We start from the raw sequence: 21,168 nt of genomic DNA on the forward strand, positions 1-21,168 counted from the left end.
AGGAAGTTTGGAGATTTGATGAACAGACAAGTTATTTTCAAAGAGACCTTATCATATAGATTGAAGTCTCTAAGTAGCAGAGACCATTCAAGTAGAGAGGAATACTGAGCTTCTCGAGAAAGGAAGTAGATGATTGTGATGAGTTTCACAGGTAGATAGATGGAACAATCTAAGATGGAAAGAGGTTGATGAATGATGGTAGCAAAGGAATGATCTGGAAGAGTGAGGGACAGGGATATGCATGTTTTTTTTCCTGGCTGGTGCTTGCAGGGATATGAAAGAAGGAATACCTGCTACTAGAAAAGTAGCTTAACATGGATCCCATCTCATAGGAGCTGTTTTGGAGCTGTAAGGGATCCTAGAGATTATTTAATGTAGCCCCTACATTTTACAGATGAGGAAACTGAGGCCCAGAGAGTTGAACTGATTTGTTCAAAGTCAAAGAAGTAGTGTTATGGTAGTGATTTGAACGCAGATCCTTCAACGATAGAGCTCTTTCTAGTCTGCCACACTCTTCCTTGTTTTCTGTGAGAGAACATGAAGTGAAGAGACTTGAGGCAAAGGGGAGTTGTAAATACTAGAGTGGTCATTTGGGAGGACACAATGGAATGGGAGGACAGAGCAAGATACCGGCTGTTGGGGCTGGGGGGAGGAGGAGGGTTATGTGGATACAGGTGAATTATGAGAAAAGATAGGAGGAAGTGGTAACTCTAACCTTAGCAGGGATAAGGAGAGAAAAGAAGGGAATTCGGTCACCATAGCACAGAGGCTTCTCCAAGGTACTGAGATGACTAAGCACAGTCAGTTTCAGGCTTCACTACCTCAGATTCCCTTCTGGGAGCTTTAGCCTAAGATAGCAGTGATGAGGCTCACCCAAAACGTACCTTGAAAATTGCAGTGGTACTCAGTGCCTAATCTTTGAGTCCCTGGAAGCAGTGATTCTCCCTAATACTTTTGTCTACCGAGGCGGGGGATTTATGATGACTTAAAGCCTTCCCTCAGACCAGGCGCTCTATTACCCCCTGTGCTTATGGGTAATATATAAGGAGAAGAGAGCCAAACAGGACTCTGCTTTGGTCAGGAGGCAGGGGAGAGGAAAGCTCATGAGAGATTCAGGTCTAAGCACTGTTCTCCTTCAAGACTAGGGATTCATAAGTCATACTACAAAACCTGTTAGCATGTTAATGAGATAAGTCAACAGAGGTACAACTTCATTCATTTATTTTGGTTTAAAGAACTGTTTGTGACATGCACCTCCTGATTCATAAGAAATCAGATTTAGAGCTGAAAGAGACTTCACTAGTTGTCTAGTCCAACCCATTCACTCTACAGGTGAGGAAACTGAGGCTCAGAGAGGTTTAGATTTGCCGAAAGTTCTTAACCCCTTTCCTGAGCATGCAACATCTGGGTCTTTCAGTAATCCCTAATTAAAGGCAATGTGCCATAGGCATTTGGAGCCCAAGTGTATCAATTTACATATAAAGCTGTTTTAATTAATTCACTAGTTTTCTTATTCCCTTTAACAATTTTAGCAACTGCCTTCTTTAGAAAATTTAATGTGGTCACATAGTTCAGAGCAAAATTATCACTTACAAGATAACAAAAATAAAATTATTTTGATCTAGTTTACAACATATAATAGCACCATATATACACATGTACACATATATGTCACAGAAACAATGGAGTGAAAATATTAAACTGAGTTATGAATGAACAGTGCCTTGCATACAATAAACACGCAGTAAATTCTTGTAAAGTGTATAGGAAGAGGGAGAGAAGTAATCTATCCAACTCTTTCGCCCTCTGATTTCCTGTTCTCTTCATTTTCTCCTGTACTTGACATACTGTTTTGCCACTATACCTTTACTCATACAAATACATTTGGTTGGTTGTTGTCCTTTGTCTTCGAAGAGGACCAAAATGACATCACCATGGTAAAGTGAAATTTCAGTGTGTCCGACTCTGGCTGATCAGACCAATAGGAGCTCGGAATGCTCTACCACAGGTTGGGCACAGATAGTCCATGTGAATATTTGGGGTGGATCCCAAATTTGCGCATCCTGCATTTACTTTGTGCTGTCTCAATTCTGTTTCACTCAAAGAGCATAGCACCTTTTTTTATGTGGGCACACCATGCTGAGCGGTCCTGTGCCAGTGTCTCCCATGTTGCACAGTCAATTCCAAAGTTCTTGAGAGAGATCTTGAGAGTGTCCTTGTGTCATTTCTTGTGGCCACCATGTGATCGCCTGCCCCATATAAGTTCTCCATTTTGCATTCGAACACATGGCCAGCCCATCAGAGTTGCACTCTCTGAAGCATAGTTTGAATACTTGGCAGTTTACCTTCAGCAAGGACTTCAGTGTCTGGTACCTTATCATGCCAGGTGATCCTCAGAATCTTCCTAAGACAATTCAAATGGAAGCAGTTCAGTTTCCTGGCATGGCACTGATAGACTTTCCATGTTTCACAAGCACATAACAATGAGGTCAGCACAACGGCTATGTAGACCTTCAGTTTGATAGTCAGTCTAATATTTCTCCTCTCCCAAACCTTTCTTCGGAGCCCCAAACACTGGACTAGCTCTGGCAATGTGTGCATCAACCTCATTGTCAATGTGTACATCCCTGGAAAGTACACTACCACGGTAAGTGAACTTATCCACAGCATTCAGAACTTCTCCATTTGTTGTAACTGATGGTTCCACGTATGGATGGTGTGGCGGTGGCTGATGGAACACCTGTGTTTTTTTAGTGTTAATTATTAGGCCAAAATTAGCACAGGCAGCAGAGAATTTATCCATACTTTGTTGCATCTCAGCTTCAAAGGCTGCATTGAGTGCACAATCATCTGCAAACAGAAAATCATGCACCAACATTCCCTCCACTTTGGTCTTGGCTTGTAACCTTTTCCAATTGAAGAACTTACCTTCAGTACAGTAGTTGACCTTGATGCCGTGTTCATCCTCATTGAAAGCATTTGTCAACATGGCTGAAAACATCATGCTAAAAAGCATGGGAGGAAGCACACATCCCTGTTTCACTCCATTGGTGACTGGGAAGGCATGAGAGCTTTGTCCATTATCCAGAAGCCAGGCAAACATGCCATCATGAAATTGACAATATTGATGAACTTCTCCAGGCAACCAAATTTTGACATAATTTTCCATAAGCCCTCAAGACTAACAATGTCAAAGGCCTTGGTCAGATCTACAAATGTTGTGTTCTACTCCTGGCATTTCTCCTGTAGTTGTTGGGCAGCAAGCACCATATCGACTGTTCCTTGGCCCTTTCTGAAGCCACACTGGCTCTCAGGTATATGCCCATCTTCCAGGTGGAGGAGGACTATTAAGGAGGACTCTAGCAAGAATTTTGCCAGCAATGAGTAAGAGAGATATCCCCCTGTGATTGTCGCAGGACAGTCTATTCCCTTAACCCTTATAGAGATGGATAATGGAGGCATCCTTGAACTCCTGGGGGATAACCTCCTCTTGCCATATAACCTGGAAAATTTCATTCAGCTTTTGTATGAGTTATGACCCCCTACCTTGTAAATCTCAGCTGTAATAGAATCAGCGCCAGGTAATTTGCCACATGAAAGGAGCCTAATGTCCCTCAAAACCTCTTCTTCAGTTGGAAGTTCAGGTAAGGAGGGATTGACTTCAACCTGAGGAAACTATTAGCGTGCGCACATTCCATGTGCCAATGGTGAGTGGAATCATCTTTGCAGATGTTTTCGTACATTTTTTTGTGTTTCGACTGTATAGTGGGATTTCCTGCCTGCCATGGTAATCAGGCCAGGGTTGGGTAAGCAGGCAATGTTTAGGGCACCTTTTCTAGCCCCCTTCCTCACACCAGGAGGGGAGCAGTATGATCCTTAAAAGGCTGCTCAGACACCAAGGGGGCTGCTGAGTCCCACTGCGGCTTCCAGTGAGAAATGACCCTGTGGCCTGGGCCACCTGTGTGAAGGGTTATGACTACACCTCCCAGTGTATCTGCACCTGCTGCTTCATCACTTGCCTGTCGCCACAGGACTTTGAGGCATAATAGTGAAACAGTATGGATGATATCTTTTGATTCGTGAGTAAATTGGATTTAAGTGAGGCAGAGTTGCATGAAGTCATCAGCCTCACTCTGTCCTCCAAGAGTCATCATAGTCGAGTGGCAGGACAGAGTCAAGACTGCTGGCCATGGCTCAAGATGCAGTGGATGACCTTGACATCTTCGTGTCTAACCAAGCTCTGAGCGCTCCACATCGCCTGCTTCATCTGCCTTCATGGCCGTTGGAACAAATTGTTCTCATCCACCCATTGCACCAGATGAAGTCTTCACATGCTTGGGGTAGACACCCACCAAACTCACCAATGGGTTCGAGAACCCTTGGTTATCCTCAACCTGGTTTGGCCTGTCTGCCAAAATGGTTTATGGGGGTGTGTCCGCTGCACATGCTGCAGCTTCTTGGAGCCACAGGTGAGAGTTAGGCAGAACAGGTGGACACCAGAAGTGGAAAGAGCCCCACAAAGGGCTCAGCAGCCATCACACCAAAGATACTGGTCCTCCCTGAACACACCCTACACCCCACAAATAGATTTAACAAATAATTAAATGGGATGAATTCATTCCCTTTCTTTTTAAAAATTCATCTTAAAAGGGCCATGTGAAGTCCTATTTTCTCCATGAATTACATGCTGGTACATTTATTATATTTGATTTAGCATGTTTTTAATCTTAAATTGTGTTCCATTTTGTATGTTAATTAATTATTAATTGTTAATTATTAATTTTAATTAATTAATTAATAATTAATGATTAATTGTAGCCTAACTGAACAGCAGCAGATAGACTACATTTTAAAATACTCTGTTGTCACTTGTCCAGTAATAGGCTTTTCATGTACAGTGAAATATTGTTATAGAAGATAGTTGTCTTAACCTCTAAGTGGAATAGATAGTTGTTCTCTTGGTATGATTTGAAAGGAACAAAAAATTTCCAACTTTCTTACTAAACAGTGCCAGAACTTTCCACTGTTAGTAGAAAACTAGATCTCAAACTGTTTGCTCAAGGTAAATCACTATATTTCAGAGTATCCCTTATTAAAAATGAAATGCTTTTGGATAGAATTATGTCATTATTAATCATTAGCATAGTGGCCTAGATTAGCTTATAATAACTCATAGTTTTGTAAAATTTACATGGTGATTTACATTTGTATACATGATCTCATTTGGTTTTATAGGTATTTTTTCCCCATTTTGCAAATGAGACTGAATGTAAGTGACTTGTTCATGTCTAAGTTCATTTATCAGTATGTTAAGAAGTGGGATATGAGCCCAGGTCTTCCTGACTCTTAAATCTAACACTGGCAAGCAGGGGTCTATTTGGCAATATAAATAAGACACGGGATAGGCACATTTTCATGAAAAGGAAGGGACATCTGACCAAGATGGCCACCTGAGCCCAGATCAGACAGCACAGCTCCCTTATGTCCTATATCTACTCCAGCAAAACTTGAAATTGAAACCAGAACAAATAATGATCAAGAAATCTAGTGAGAAATTCTTCAGCCAGAACCTCAGGGTAATATGAAAAGGTACTACAGGAAAAACTAGAGCCAGAAAAGACAAATAAGGCCACAGCCTCCTAGCACAACAGGTCAGGGATACTTGTAGCCTTCACGGTTCTTCTAAGGCAGCAAGAATACAGTCTTCCCACCCGCTGCAAAATACCTGAGAGATCAAAAATTCCCAGAGTGAAGAAGTTGAAAGCTCAGGGGGAGCAGTATCAATCTGTAAGTCATTCTAGTGCTGTCAGATCTGCCCCATCCCCCAGCTCTCCGTGCTGGGATGCCATGGAGCATCCTGAAGATTTCAGCATTCTTAATCTCAAGATCCATGGGGGCTTAATCCTATGAGGTGAAGTTCATTTCACCCACACAGGTGCCACAGGGCAAGACCAAGCAGAGTTAGCCACTCAGTCCAAAAACACAGCAAAGGATGGAGTCTGGTCTCGGCATGAAGCCCCAATTCAGGACTTAATGTTGGAGATTTGAACAAATTAAAGAGAACGCTGACCGAAATAAATATGATTGTAGATTTAGGGATCTCCAAAAAGAAGGTTCTGCTGATTCCATAAGAATTCTAATCAATAACTCAAAGGAAAAATGAATGTTCCATGAGGAATACAAACCTAGAAGAAATGAAGCAAGTGATAAAAAAGTAAAATGAAAGCTCTTGAGGAAAGAATTGCAAGGAAAACAGCTTAGAAGAGAAAGTGGTAGACCTGACTCAAGTAATGGAGTCCTTGAAAACTACAATAGACCAAACAGAAATCAGTGATTCCATGAGATTACAAGTTACATTAGAACAAAATCAAAACATTGAAAAAACAGAAGAAAATGAAAGATCTTTTTTATCAAAAACAACAAATCAAGGAGAGAAAAATTAAGATATTGATTAGACTCCCTGAAAACCATGATTTTTAAAAAAGCCTACACACTGTATTTCCAGAAGTCATAAATGGAAATTGTTCCAATCTCATAGAATCAGAGGACAAAATGAAGATAGAATCCACCCATTACCTTCTGAAAGAAACCACAAAGAGAAAAGCCCCAAGCATGTCATAGCCAAAATCCAGAGCTCTTACATCAAAGAAAAATTATTACAGGGAGCCACAAAAAAGCAATTGAATTACCAAGGAACCATAACCTAGATCACATAAAACTGGCAGCTTCTGCTAAAAACAACAAGATATCTTGGAATAAATATTACAGGAGTTAAAAGACATAGGCTTACAACTAAGTTACCATGCAGAACTGACCTTCAGTGTAGACTTTGAAACTTTTCTGATGACTAGGGGCTTTGAAATGCAAATACAGAAGTCAAGAGAAACTTGGAAAAGTAAATTTGTTTTAGCAGTTGGAAGGAGCACTATCCTTCCAATGTGGTGATAGATAGAAAATGTGGCAATAATTTTTATTGGGGGAGGTGGGGAATAAGTATGTCTTCAGAGCCTTAATGTTTTCAGGGAGTATTGCAGTAATTAAATAAGTAAAAGGGGACCTGGGATGGATTGGTTTTGTTCTTAGGGTTTAAGACCAGAAAGAGAAGGAAGGATAAAAGGAATGAACTGTTGTAGAAAGGAGGAAGAAAGTAGAGGAAATTGTTCTTTTTCATAATTTGGGTTGTAAGAAGAGTATAAATACATAGAGGGAAGGAGTGAAGTGAGCAGACATCAAAAAAGCTTTACTCTTCAGAACAAGACAAATGAGGTTTGAAAGTACTCATGGTTTGGGGCAAAAATACATCAAACTCAAAAGATGTAGAAGAGCAACAGTAACATTGGAAAGCATATAGTTTCAAGCAAAACCACCTGCATAATCCTGAAGAAAGTATTGAAAGGAAAAAAGAAATGTACTAGAATGTGAGTATCCATCATTTGGGGAGTAGCTGAACAAATTATGGTATGCGAACACAATGGAATATTATTGTGCCATAAGAAATAGATAATTTGGAGGAGAGGATTCTGGGAAGATGGTGGAGTAGGTCAGAAAAGTCCAAGCTCTGAAGATTTTCCCCCACAAAAAGGTTAAAATAGCACTTTAGGGCTAACAAAATGTGGGTGAAGATAAATAAAAGTTGGGGCACCACGGAGTCTTTCTGGGACAATTTGAGAATATCAGAAAAAAATGGGCAAGCTCCTTAAATAAGCAGCAAGCCCTGGAGTTAGTTGGTATGAGAAGTTGCCTTGGCCCTAGCCACTGGAACTTTGACCCCCAGGATAGTGAGGAGAGTTGGACATTTAAGCCCTAGAAGATTGAGAGAACCTGTGCTGGTAAGGAACCAGACCTAGCTGTGCTGTGAAGGGGGGCAAAGGGGAGGCAGAAGAATCCAGCACACTCCCAGTAAGTGCTGAGGCAGTGGAACAGAAAGCCTGACTGTGGGCACTTACAGGAGACTGGAGATGGGAGGGAAGAGCTGAAGATCTGGGTCAAGAGGCACCATTTCCATACCCCAGGACTAGAGGTGATTACAAAAATGAAGCTCTTACCACAGAAAATGCACAGGCAAAGGAGCAAGGATCCAACCACAGAAAGCTGTTATGCAAGTAGAGATGACCAGGATTCATCTCCAGAGGAGGCTACTGAAGTAAAGAGTAACGTCAAATGGTCACTTGCCCAAAAAGGAATTCTTAGAATATCTTTAAAAAGAGTTTAAAGACCAAATGACAGAGATGATGAGAAAACTAAAAAAAAAAAATAAGAATAAGAATAATTCAAGAAAAACAAGCTTATGAAAGGGAAAGTCAGCCAATTAGAAAAGGAAATCCAGAATCTTCAGAAAGAAAATGACACCTTGAAAATTAGAATTGGGCAAAGTAAAGCCAGGGAAATTATAAGAGACCAAGAAATGATTAAGTAAAATATGAATAATGAAAAAATCTTATCAGAAAAATAGCAGATTTGGAAATATAAGAAGAGGAGATATAAACATAATTGTACTAACTGAAAGTTATGATCAAAAAAAGAATCTTGATACAATAATACAAGAAATAATTAAAGAAAATTATCCTGAAGCATTAAAACAAGGGGGAAAAGTAGAAATAGAAAAAAATCCATTGATCACCACCGAAGAGATACTATGAGGAAAGCTCATAAGAATATCATAGTCAAGTTCCGAAATCCCCAGCTCAAGTATTAAAAGCATCAAGATAAAAACAATTTACATATGGTGGTGCCACAATTAGACTCACACAAGACCCAGCAGCAGAGACATTAAAAGACCACAGGTCTTGAAATATAATACATAGAAGAGCAAAGGAACTGGAGCTCCAGCTGAAAATATCATACCCTGCAAGGTGAAGTATTACCCTGAATGAGAAAAAAATGGACATCTGATAAACTCTCAGACTTTCAAGACTTTGTTTTAAAAAAATCCTGAATTTAATAGGAGATTTGACATACAAGAACAAAGAGAAATCTAAGATACATACCAAAGACTGATTATAATCATAAGGACAGACTGTTTGCTGTTTACTTTTTACTACATATATATTTATATATATACATATATGTATGTAAAATATATTCTAAGATTCTTATTAATAATTGGGTAGGTCATGAATAAGATTGGGGAAAACCTGAGTAGGAAATGAATTTAAAAAGTAAGACCATTTAGAAACACCTAAGAAGAGTAATTGTTTTATACAAATGAGGTGCAAGAGGAAGAATTGATACAGTAGAATTAGATAGGGGAAGAGGGCTGGTAGTTCTGGTAACCTCCTTTCTTCAGGAATGGTTTTAAGAGGGAACTATACACACACACACACACACACACACACACATACTTAGAAGAGCATAAAAGTCTTCTAAATTCAGAAGAAATAAAACAGTAGGGGCATAGGAAGCGGGGGAGAGGACAAGAGAAGGATCTTTAGAAGGGACGGGGAGGAATAGGTAAAAGGGGAGATATAAAAGGGTGTTTAGATTTGTGGGAATGGTGGGTAGAATTTAAGTAGAGGAGGCAGGAGGGAGATGCTCAAACATAAAAAACAGATCAGGAGTAGAATATGTTTGGGAAAATATATGTCTGTATATGTATGTAAATATGTCTGTGTATGTATATATCTGTAGCTACAGAGAAACATATCTAAACTTTATTGTAGCCTTCTGGAGGTGGGGAAGGGGAAAAAGAACAAAGTCAAAAAGTGCACAGCAGAGAACAGAAGAACTCACAAGGAAGTAAAGAAAAGATGGACAATTTTCAGCAAAAGTATCATGTATCATACAGGCTTTCTTGAAATAAAAATTTATTGTTACACAATTTGAACCTTATGTTCTGCTGTGCACGACATACTTTTTTTCTTTGTTTAGGATTTGGTTTTGATTCTTTTCTCTACTCTGTATTTATCTTTGGGTGTTTGAGTCTAAAATAAAATTTAAAAAAATAAAGAGCTAGAAAGCTTCATCAAGAAAAAAAAGAAATAGATAATTCCAGAGGAAACTGGAGAGTATGAAGTGAAGGGGGGCAGAAGCAGGACACCAATTTATACACAGACAGCAGTGCAAAGAAAAACATCTTTGAAAGACTTAATTCTGACCAATTTAGTGACCAGCCCGATTCCAGAGGACCTATGGATGAAGCATGTTACTGACCTCTCAAAAGAGATGAAGTCAGTGGGCAGAAAGAGACCTCTGTGTTTTGGGACATGACTACAGTGTGATGCGTTTTGCTTGACTATGCTTATTGGTTACAATGTTTTCTCCTCCTTTCTCTTGGTTTTTAATTGAGTGGAAGATGGGAGGGGAAGAAGGGAGTTTAGCAATAGTGTACCCCAAAAAGGCCATTGAAACAGTTTTTTAAATGTGCAGAAGGAGGACGTTCAGAAGGAAGCACAAATAAGCAGGACAGTTTTGAAAGTAATGTGAAATTTATTATATACTTTCTAAGAATAACTAGAGGTATGAAGTGGAAATTCCTGGTTTTATTTACAATCCTCTTTTGAGTTATCTGCGTGTCAAAATTGTGTGTGTGTGTGTGTGTGTGTGTGTGTGTGTGTGTGTGTGTGTGTGTACGTTTAAGTTCTGAACTTAAAAAGTGAAGGGAAACAAATTTGGAACGTTAGGCACTATTGGGGAGAGCGAACTCAGACAAGACTTCGCAGAGAGACATGGTGGATGTTACTGAATACCTGGGAGGCTAGAAAGAGGTCAGCTCACAAAACGAGAATGACAAAAACTAAAAACAAAAAATTATTCCAACTTCACAGATTCTTTGTGGACATTTTTGCTATTTTCAACCCCCCCCCCCCAATTACAGCAGGTGAATTATTTGAATTATAATTTTCAGGCTTAAAGAGGTTTTAGCTGACTCAATAGAACTTTTCCATTTTTTATGTGTTGTTAAACTGTTAAGACCTGATCAGAGGAATCATGTGAATAGATTGGTAGAGAAGTAGTCATGATAATATAAAAAAAGATTGACCCTGACCAGATTCAGATAGCTTAAAGATGACTGTGCTTATTTCATTTGTTCCAACTTCTTCCTTTTTTTAAATTTTCCTTCCCATCTCCTCTGCTGTACCCCCTTAAAAACTGCGAGAGTAAAGAAGGAAAAACAAAATATACCTAGTTAAGCAAAACAAATTTCCACGTTGGCCACATCCAGAAATATGTTCAGTTCTCTCTCCATTTCCCCATCCGCATAATGAGGTGGAGATGAACTCAAATATTTTATGAAAAGTAGCATTTCAAAACTGTAAAAGATAAAAATCTATTGCCTGCATCCACACTGTGCCACCTAGTGTCCGGTATACTTAAAATACCTTACCATTACCGTTCTAAGCTATTATATTGTAAAAATGGCAGGGGAAAATATTTGCATTTTCTCTGTTTGTAATATTTTTGTCATGTTGTTCTTATTTATATGGTAAATTTGGCCTCGTGAGAATGATCATCTTTTCATGAGGTGGCATGGTTTTGATCGCATTTTTTCCCAATATTGATATCTCCTAGAAAGTTGCATAGGGCATATTCACATTCAAACTGGTGTTAGGCAATGTGTGAATTTATTTTGCTTGACTTTAAATGTTTGTAACCAAGGTTTCATTGTTCTTACTTTCTTAAGGTCTGGGGGAGAGGGCAGAGATTTGGAGGGAGACAGGGCAGATCTTTCTTTGGAAAAAAAAAAAGTAAAACAGAATATTGCTAGGAAGCCTTCAAATATATTCGTGTAAAATTTTAATTTAAATTTTTGTAAAACTATAGAGAACTTTAATTTTCTGAAGTTTTGTGGTAAGCAAAGAAAGAGTTAGAAATTCAGGAAAGAGTAGAGAAAGCCTGACTACTAGAATTCTAATAATTCACATTACATAACACTTTGCATTTTACAATTTACTTTCCTCATAACAACTCTATGAAGTAGGTAGTGTGGATATTATCCTCTACTAGAGATGAAGAAACTGAAACTTTAACAAAAAAGTTAGGTGATTTCTTCAAAACATAGCAAGAGTTGGAGCCAAGATTCAGGATCCTCTTGTTTCATGGCTCTTTCCACCACATAACTCCAAAAGCATAGTAAGGTGAGGCAGAAGTGAGAGGCAACTTGTCAAGTAAGACAGGTAAGAAGTGTCCACAGGCTTTGGCCAAGAGGTACTAGGAGAAGAATGCTTCACCCTGCTATGGGGAGAGAATTACTCAAGCAAACAATATAGGTCTAATAAAGGATAGGGGAAAAGGCTGAATCTGTGCTTCCATTGGTACAGAGAATTTCCAGAAAAGTTAACTATCCCTCCACCAATACAGATTGACCCTTTTCCTGCAGTTTATAATACTAGAACCAAATGTTTGCACTGAGAGGTTAAGTGACTTGCCTTATGTCACCTATTTTGTGAGGTGTTACTGGAACCCAGAACTTGACTCCATGGCCACCCCTCTAGCCACTATGCCGTGCTGCCTACCTCTCATTGGACAGATATAGCTGACAATAGATTTTTGGAGTGAGAAAAGTACTGCATCTTCATTCCCAGATAACTAAGTTGAAGTTTATAGAGGTTGTATCTATGGACATGGACCAGCGGTGTCCAGATTCTGAGTCTGCTATTCTGTCCATTACACTATGCTTCTCCTCAGAAGGAGAAAAGTGGGGTGAGAAGGAATTAAACATATTTGATGATACAGCCTTTCTGACTTCTTTTATAATAACAGAGTCCCCTTTGCCACTGAAATAGGTGTACAAAATCAAAGTCCTGCCACCGGTCTTGGAGCCTCCTCTAAATTTTTTCAGCATATTAGTTGCATATTGCCATGAATTATGTCTATTTCTCCTCTCTCTCCTTTCCTTGCCTCTCTTCCTTCTTTTAACTACACACATCTTTCAAGATTTTTCTTGGTGTTTTTTCCTTTTTCCCTTTAAATTCCTTTTTCCTCTAAATTCATTCCCTGAAATAACTCTTCTGCTTTTATGACTTCGATTCTTCTGAAGATTCCCAAATCTCTTACCTCTGACTGACTTCTCACCTATACTTTAGTCCTCTATTTGAAATCGTTTCAAATTTGATAATACTGGTACAGTACTATATAAATGTTAGCTCTTTTTATTTCCAAGTGGCTGCCTCAGCTTGTAAAATGTCCCCTCAAGCTCAATTGGCTGTAATTTAATTCATTATCTTCCCCTCCCAACTGTTCCTCTCTACTCCCTCTCCAAAAACAACAGAAACCCAGCTTCCCTTGCCAGATTCCCTGTTAAATGACAATGATGTGATACTGCTATTCTCCTTTTCACCCAGAATTGAAACTTCATAGCAAAATTTGACTTCTCTCTCCTTTATATCACTAAACTCACCAGGACCATTTTCTTTTATAACATTTTTTCTTGCAAAATTACTTTCAGATTTTCTCTTTATTCTTCCTTCCTACTGCCAACATCCTGATAAGGCCCTCATTACCTTATATACCTATTATTACAGCACTACTTTTACTGACCTCCATGTTTACCCATCTCTAAACTATCTTGAACTATTCTTGAATACTGGTTTCAGACTGTCTTTCTAAAATAATATTTTGATCAAGTTTATGAACTCACAGGGAAGGAGTCTGTCTGCAAAATGATTAATTTAAAAATAAAAGACATCAAGAGAATATTTAAAAAGAAAGAGCAAAGCATAGACCTCCCCTTTGTGGATCTGAACAAGTCTAAACCCATCTGAGAATCTGAGGTCCTCCTAAATCTAGACCCACTTTACCTATCCAGCCTTCTTCTTACCGCTACCTGTTTTATGACCTCAGCTCTAATCACTTTGATCCTCTCATTTTCTTTTACACTCATGTTTGTTCCCTACTTTGTACTTCATTAATGCTAATTTTCCTGCATAGAGTGAGCTCTTTGGTTCCAACAATCCAAATCCGACCCATCCTTCAGTGTCCATTTTAAGAACTGTCTCTATAGCGTTTCCTGGCCACTCCTACCCAAAGTAATCTCTCTGTTCTGTGAAATCAGAGTTTTTAATGTCTGATTGACCCAGTTTAGCACTCAACTACTTACTGTTACATATTGTTCTGTAGTTTTATCATGCTTTTATCATTCCTTTCTTTCTTCCAACTAGATTGTAAGCACTTTGAGAACTGAAAACTTGTATTATATTTTTTTAATCCTCCAGAGTTCTTTTTACAATACTGAGTATATAATAAATAATTATGACAACTTGTAGCATGTCCAGAGAAGAACAGCAGGATGGCGAGGAGAGAAAACCATGTGATTTAAATATTGGTTGATGAATTGGGAATATTTGCCCTGAGAAAGAAGATTGGAAAGGAAAATGATCAGTCTTCAAATTATATGAAGGATTATCACATAGAGTAGATTTTTCTTGGTGTTTTTTCCTTTTTCCCTTTAAATTCCTTCCTCTTGGTCTCTGGCAGAACAAAGAACAATGGGTAGTCATGTTTTAGTTCAGTGCAAGGAGGAGTTTAATAACAATAAAAGATGTCCAAAAGTGAGCTTCTTGGCAAGATAGTAAGTTCTCTATCACTACAATTGTTTAAGAAGGTACTGGTTAATCCCTTATGTTTTTAGTGGTTGGATTAGATGACCTAAAGTCTCTCCCCTTTCTAATTCTCTGATTCTCCATATGAACTACTGGAAAATAACAGACAGACCAACATTGTGTGCAGCTAAGAATGAATAATTCATTTGGGTTGAAGCCTCCATTTAACGAAGTGTTTAAAAGGCAGAGTCAAAAACAATGAGTCGACATAGAATAACTAGAGAGATCTATGTCCATGATATTTAAAGGACTGTTTGTTACTCATCTGTTTTTTTAACTACATTCCTGAGTGTAAATGCTATATAGTTCTCACCATCAGTAGCTTCATCATCACATTTAAGGAACAGTAATCTATAGATTTATATAAAGTCTGAGGCGCACAGTAGCTAGAGTGCCAGGCCTGGAGTCAGGAAGACTCAGACAGCTGTGTACCCCTGGGCAAGTGGTTTAACCCTATTTGCCTCTGTTTCCTCTTCTGTAAAATGGGCTGGAGAAGGAAATGGCACAGCACTGCAATATCTCTGCCAAGAAAACTCCAAATGGGGTCATGAAGAGCTGGACATAGCTCTTAACAAACGAGTGTTGTTACTGACACTGTCTTCCTGTCTGGTTAACTTAACATTGACATTAGCAATATTACTTATGCAGAGGATAGAAGACAACCCTAAACTGTTATAAAATTCCATAAATTCCATAGGTAGCAATTTTATTTTCACATTAATTTAAACTAAAAATTTAAGCTATTTTCACATTTAAGCTAAAATTGCTCTCTTTTCTGGATTTTCAGAATGACATTCCAAATCGATTTGAAATGAAGCTTCGCCGCGATTCACTTCTTGAAGATTCTTACAGAAGAGTCATAGCTGTGAAGAGAGCAGACTTCCTCAAAGCTAGGCTATGGATCGAGTTTGATGGCGAAAAAGGATTAGATTATGGAGGAGTGGCCAGAGAATGGTTCTTCCTAATATCAAAAGAAATGTTTAACCCTTATTATGGGTTATTTGAATATTCTGCTGCGTAAGTCCCATTATAATAAATGAACAGAATAAAAATCACTATTACATACCTTAGAGAAAAAATATATATTTCCAGATTAATAATATTCTCACAAATTTACTGGAAAGTACACATACACAATCACCAATTACCACTGTCTTTTAAGGAATAATGATTTGAATCTCTAAGGTTGAAAACTTATTGATTACATGTACTGTTAAAAACATTTCACCATTATTTCTTAAGTAGGGCTGCTGATAATTTCATTCTGCATGAAAGTCTCATCCTTTTTGATCTAAGGAAAGAATGTATCTTGGTAGAGCAGGACAGAAGAAATATGCAACAAAAATAATTTTTGAAGTGGTCTACTCTTAAAAAAAAAGATTTTCTAAACCTAACTGTGATTCTAATAGAGATAAAAATTGCTATAAAAAACTTCAAGTATTATTTATCATTGTAGCTTTAACTTTTTTTAAAAAAAAGAAGAGTACTTAAAATATTATTTTCTTTACAGGGATAACTACACCTTACAGATAAATCCAAATTCTGGATTATGTAATGAAGACCACCTCTCCTACTTCAAATTTATAGGCCGTGTAGCTGGAATGGCAGTCTATCATGGCAAACTTTTAGATGGTTAGTAATTGATAACGCTCAAATATTGAGAAAATGTGTCATTCTTTCCATTTTAGTAATTATTTTAAATCTCTTATTTGAAAGGTTTTTTCATTCGTCCATTTTACAAAATGATGTTGCATAAGCCAATAACGCTTCATGATATGGAATCTGTGGTAAGTCTGTTTTAGTTATTTTTATTATTTGTGATTTAGCAACAGTAGTTTCGAAATAATTATTAATTTGAGATGGAACATTATGAAGAATACTAGGGTTCTTGGTTTTTAGGGAGTTGGAGTTGCTAGAGTTTAAAGTTCCAAATATATCTGTTAACATATTTCTTATTATGAATAGTATACATCTTTTAAGATAGAAAATTAGGTTGTAGTCCTTAAATTCAGTTCAACAAATTGTTGTGAAGACCTTACTATGTACAATGCATATTGTGAGGCACTGGGACTGTGAAGGGGAGAAACAGTACAATTTCTGGCCCTCAAGGAGATTGCCCTCTGAAAAGAGGGGTATTACAGACACACAGATAAGCATGACCTAAAGCAGAATGTTACCAAGACCTTGGGAGAGTCAGACAATCATATAAGAAAATTTGAGGGGAAATTTCACAGGGTGAGACCAGAGTGGGGATGGAATGGATCAAGAAAGCCTTTCTAAACGGCACTTGACCTGGGTCTTGGAAAAGGTCCAGGTCATCAAATAGGTGTGAAGAACGTGCATTCCAAAAATGTGGGAAGTAACCTACACAGATGCACTGAGTTGGGAAAGTGAAAGACAAAGTCAAGGAATGGCTAACAGTCAAGTTTGACTAAAAAGTACAGTTAGTTAAAGGAGAGCAGTGTAAAGTAAGGTGGAAAAGGTTAGAATTTGTGCAGCTAAAATAAAATCATAAACCAGTTGAAATCATTAAGACCCACAGAAATCTGAATTTTCCCAGTAACCATAATTTATTCCAGATAGTAAAGAACCTTGATTAATAAGTTAAGAGTTTGTATTTTGTCCAAAGAACAATAGGTAACCCCTCAATGTTTTTGAACAAGGGAATACCATGAACCAGAACTGTATATTGTTAGTTTGATAGATGAAAGAATGATTGATTGAAGAGGTGAGAGACTGGAGGCATAACTAGAAAAAAAAGTAAGAATAAAATTCATGTCCTTAATATAATTGAAACCAGGTTAGCTAACCAACCATTTAAGAGGAAAAAATGTATGTGTGTATGTGTGGGTGTGGGTGTGTGGGTGTTTGACTACAAAGGTCTTGGGATATATTTACATACATAATGAAGTACATTTTTGTTACTTTCATATTATATATAAAATGAAAAAAGTTCGCCAAAAGTAGAAGATCATATGGTGATTTGTGAGGCTGAAAAAAAATTTTATTTTTAGTTGTGGTATTTATTTGGCTTAGGACAGGCCAGAAATCCTTAAGCAGCACCTGAATTTTTATAATAGCTACTATATATAGGAAAACTTTTTAGAACTAGTAGCACATATCCAGTGCTATTTATCCCAATAACTGGCTAATGAAGTTCATAATGCTGTCTTGCCATTTCTGAAAGCCCTAATTACCACTGCCACCATGGATTTCGCTCTTGAAGACTTCTTTAATAAGATGTTTTAAGTTTTAATCATCTTCAGCTTATATACATGCCTACTGTTACCCTTTGTAGATCCTTGACTCTTTATGTTCAAAAAGTAGAAAAATAGTGAATCCTCATCTTCTACTTGACACCCAAATTTATAAGTATGTATGTGCATTGATATAGGTATATACATCTACATGTGGATTCCAGTAGTCTTCTGCAGTATTATTTCAGGTAAGCTTTCTTAAATATATAACTTAAATATATAACTTTTAAATATCCAATTGTTTATCTTTAAGGACAGTGAATATTACAATTCACTAAGATGGATTCTTGAGAATGATCCGGCAGAACTGGACCTGAGGTTTACAGTTGATGAAGAACTCTTTGGACAGGTTTGTAAATACTAATTAAATGAAACAATGCAAATTGTAAAATAAATATATAGAGAGTGAAAGATAACACATATTATGAATTTCTGTGTTCTGCACTCTGTCCTTCCCCTTTATTTGATGATATCCTTAGGTGGGAAAAAAAAGCTTTCTAAAAGAATGGACGAGATACTTTGTTACCTAAGTTCTTTAACCTAACATCTTAAATTTCTTTGGCTTCGAATTTTAAAAATTAATTTAAAGCACTTTAATGTAGCTTAAAATGCGTATTTTGTGATCTTTTCTCACAAAATTAAATATATTTAGATATACTGTGTTTATTTTTAGACCCATCAACATGAGTTAAAAAATGGTGGATCTGAAATAGTTGTCACCAATAAAAACAAAAAAGAATATATTCAGTAAGTATTTTACTATTACAAATTATATCCTTCTTTTTAAATACCCAAACTAGAAAAATGAAACCTCTATTTCTAGTTCCTGATACTGGTGGATAGGATTCTGCTTATCCCTAACAGTTTCTGTGCTGTTTTTATGCATCAGTGATTTGTTGTAATGATAAACTTTCTGACTTTCCTCAGTGCTTTTAAGTTTGAATGAAGCTCTCCATGGAATAGCTTCAACTAACTATATAATTAATTTTTTTGGATTGTCCTATTTCTCTTTTTTATGATCATAACTGTTAACTTCCTTCTCTGGCAAAATCTCCCTGGGAAGTTTGAGGATATGAGAGCTGGCTCCGAAGGACTCAAGGTCATCCCTCTATCTCCACTGGTTCTTAACCTGAGTCCATAAACCAATAAATTGCAGGGGGTCCATGAATTTGGAACTTTTAATATTTTGATAACTATTTCAATATAATTGTATATTTTGTTTTGTACATTTAAAAATTTTATCGTGAGAAAGGCCCTAGGGGCTTCACTAGCACCCCTGGTCAGACCCATTCTGTTTGCAGAGGTCTTCAGGGATAAGGATAGCCCAGTCTTTGGGAGGAGTTGCTATAACGTTTACTTAGGTCCACTGTAAAAAGTTTTCTCCCATTGGATTTCTTCTTATGTAACCCTTTGTTCACATGAGGTATATCTGCTAGGTAACTTTGTAATAATTCTTCATATGCTACTTAAAAATAAGTTATCAATCACCCCTAACCTTCCTTTCTCTAGACTTGTTAGTCAGTTCTTTTAATCTTTCTCCACAGTTTCTGAATTATTTTAGTTATTCTACTTTGGATCCTCTCCAGTTTTTTCACAACATGTAGAGACATAGTATTCTAACCTGAGCGTTGCCTAGCATAGTGCATAATAGCACTATAGTCTGTACTAGTCTGACCTTCTGACATAGTCACTTTAGGGCACCACATTTTGAAAGGAATATTAACAGACTGGAGCATGTCCAGAGGAGGGAGAGGAAGTGAAGGATCTGTAAAGAGAGTCACGGGAGGATTTATTGAGAAAATGGTTAATAAAAAGAAAGTCATAGAGGAGTTGTAAGGGAATCAAGAGAGGGAGGTCATGGTGTGGTGACAGCTGTCTTAAAATGTGTGAAAAGCTGTCACAGAGAAGATCAGTTAGATTTAGTCAGCGTAATTCAGAGTTAAGGGCAGCTAGGGGGTACAGTGGATGGAGTACTTGGTCTAGAGTCAAGAAGACACCTCTTTTTGAGTTCACATTTGGCCTCAGACACTTAGTAGCTATGTGACCCTGAATGATTTACTTAAGCCTGTTTGCCTCAGTTTCCTCATCTATAAAATGAATTGGAGAAGGAAATGGCAAACCACTCCAGTATCTTTGCCAAGAAAACCCCAGATGGGGTCACAGAGAGTTGGAGACAACTGAAAAGTAACTGAACAACAATAGCAAAAATCCTGAGATTTAGAAGTAGGAAAATGGGTAGGACTTATAGAGAGGCAAATTTTGGTTCAGTCAAAGGAAGACCTTTATAATTATTTTGACTACCTCCTTAGACTTTTTTCACATTAATTTTCACACAATTTCAGCTGAATTTTCCCAGTTTCCCATTCTCCAAACCTGATATTGTGACTTCGCTTTCCTTAGAACCTTTATCCGGCATTCTTCTAGGCTTAGCCCAGGCACCACCTGCTTCCTACAGGAAGCTCTCTCTGATATCTTCTCTGCCTCCTCGAATCTTCCGTTTTTGTTTGTATAAATGTTATATTCCTTAGTCGATTGCAAGCCTTTTGATGACAGGGACTCTTATCATGTATCTCCAGTGCAAGATCCTCTATATGTATATATACATATATGTGTGTGTATATATGTATGCAGGTGTGTGGGTGTGTGTATATATGTAATAGGTTCTTAACAAATGCCTATTCATTTGAGTTAAACTATTAGAACTAACTCCAAAAAATAGCATTCTCGTGAAGCAGTGAGCTATTAGATATACTACAGTGAGCTGTTCAGATATTCAAACAGAGGCTTGGTCATTTATCATCGATGCACTTGAGAGGATCCTTCCATTGGGCAGGAAGTTGGATTAGATGACTTTTAAGGTTATTCTCATTTCTTAAAAGATCCCATGATTTCTAGCAAAAGGATTATTTCCTGATTTTTTCGTGCTATAATTTTCTTACTAAACGTCCTAGTATAGTATAGCTTTTTAACAATAGTATTATGTACTCATAATAATTTACAGCCTACTGAGATAATTGTTCATTTTCTTCTTGTATCTGTGCTTGCCATTCTCTACTGTATTCATTGACTTTTCATTTTAAAACATTGACATTTTGCACTTCTGTTTAGTCTTGTCATACAATGGCGATTTGTAAACCGAATCCAGAAGCAGATGTCTGCTTTCAAAGAGGTACTCATTTTATCTTCACCTGCTCTTCTAAAATGTCAGATATGCATATAGTAACTGATCACATCCACAAGAATCAAGTAACACGTCTTAATTTTTTTAATGTATGTGAAATTAATTTTTTAGTTTAGAGGGAAATGTGCAGAGGACAGTAGACTAATAGGCTTATAGTTTTTAAAGATAATGTCTGTATGTTAACCATTTGTTA

At 37.4% G+C, this 21,168-nt stretch overlaps 1 protein-coding gene across 7 annotated transcripts in view; it reads left to right on the plus strand.

Moving 5' to 3' along the window:
- LOC140508108 (E3 ubiquitin-protein ligase NEDD4-like) overlaps nucleotides 1-21,168 on the plus strand; it is a 173,287-nt gene that overhangs the window by 144,914 nt on the left and 7,205 nt on the right. For all 7 annotated transcript variants that reach the window (XM_072615905.1, XM_072615888.1, XM_072615887.1 and 4 more), the window contains 6 exons: nucleotides 15,325-15,554; nucleotides 16,048-16,169; nucleotides 16,254-16,324; nucleotides 18,048-18,143; nucleotides 18,468-18,541; nucleotides 20,903-20,963. In XM_072615905.1, the coding sequence (XP_072472006.1) occupies nucleotides 15,325-15,554; nucleotides 16,048-16,169; nucleotides 16,254-16,324; nucleotides 18,048-18,143; nucleotides 18,468-18,541; nucleotides 20,903-20,963 (654 nt within the window). The remainder of the gene's footprint in view (nucleotides 1-15,324; nucleotides 15,555-16,047; nucleotides 16,170-16,253; nucleotides 16,325-18,047; nucleotides 18,144-18,467; nucleotides 18,542-20,902; nucleotides 20,964-21,168) is intronic.

The sequence above is a fragment of the Notamacropus eugenii genome, chromosome 1 (genome assembly GCF_028372415.1).
Source record: "Notamacropus eugenii isolate mMacEug1 chromosome 1, mMacEug1.pri_v2, whole genome shotgun sequence".
Classification (NCBI taxonomy): Eukaryota; Metazoa; Chordata; class Mammalia; order Diprotodontia; family Macropodidae; genus Notamacropus; species Notamacropus eugenii.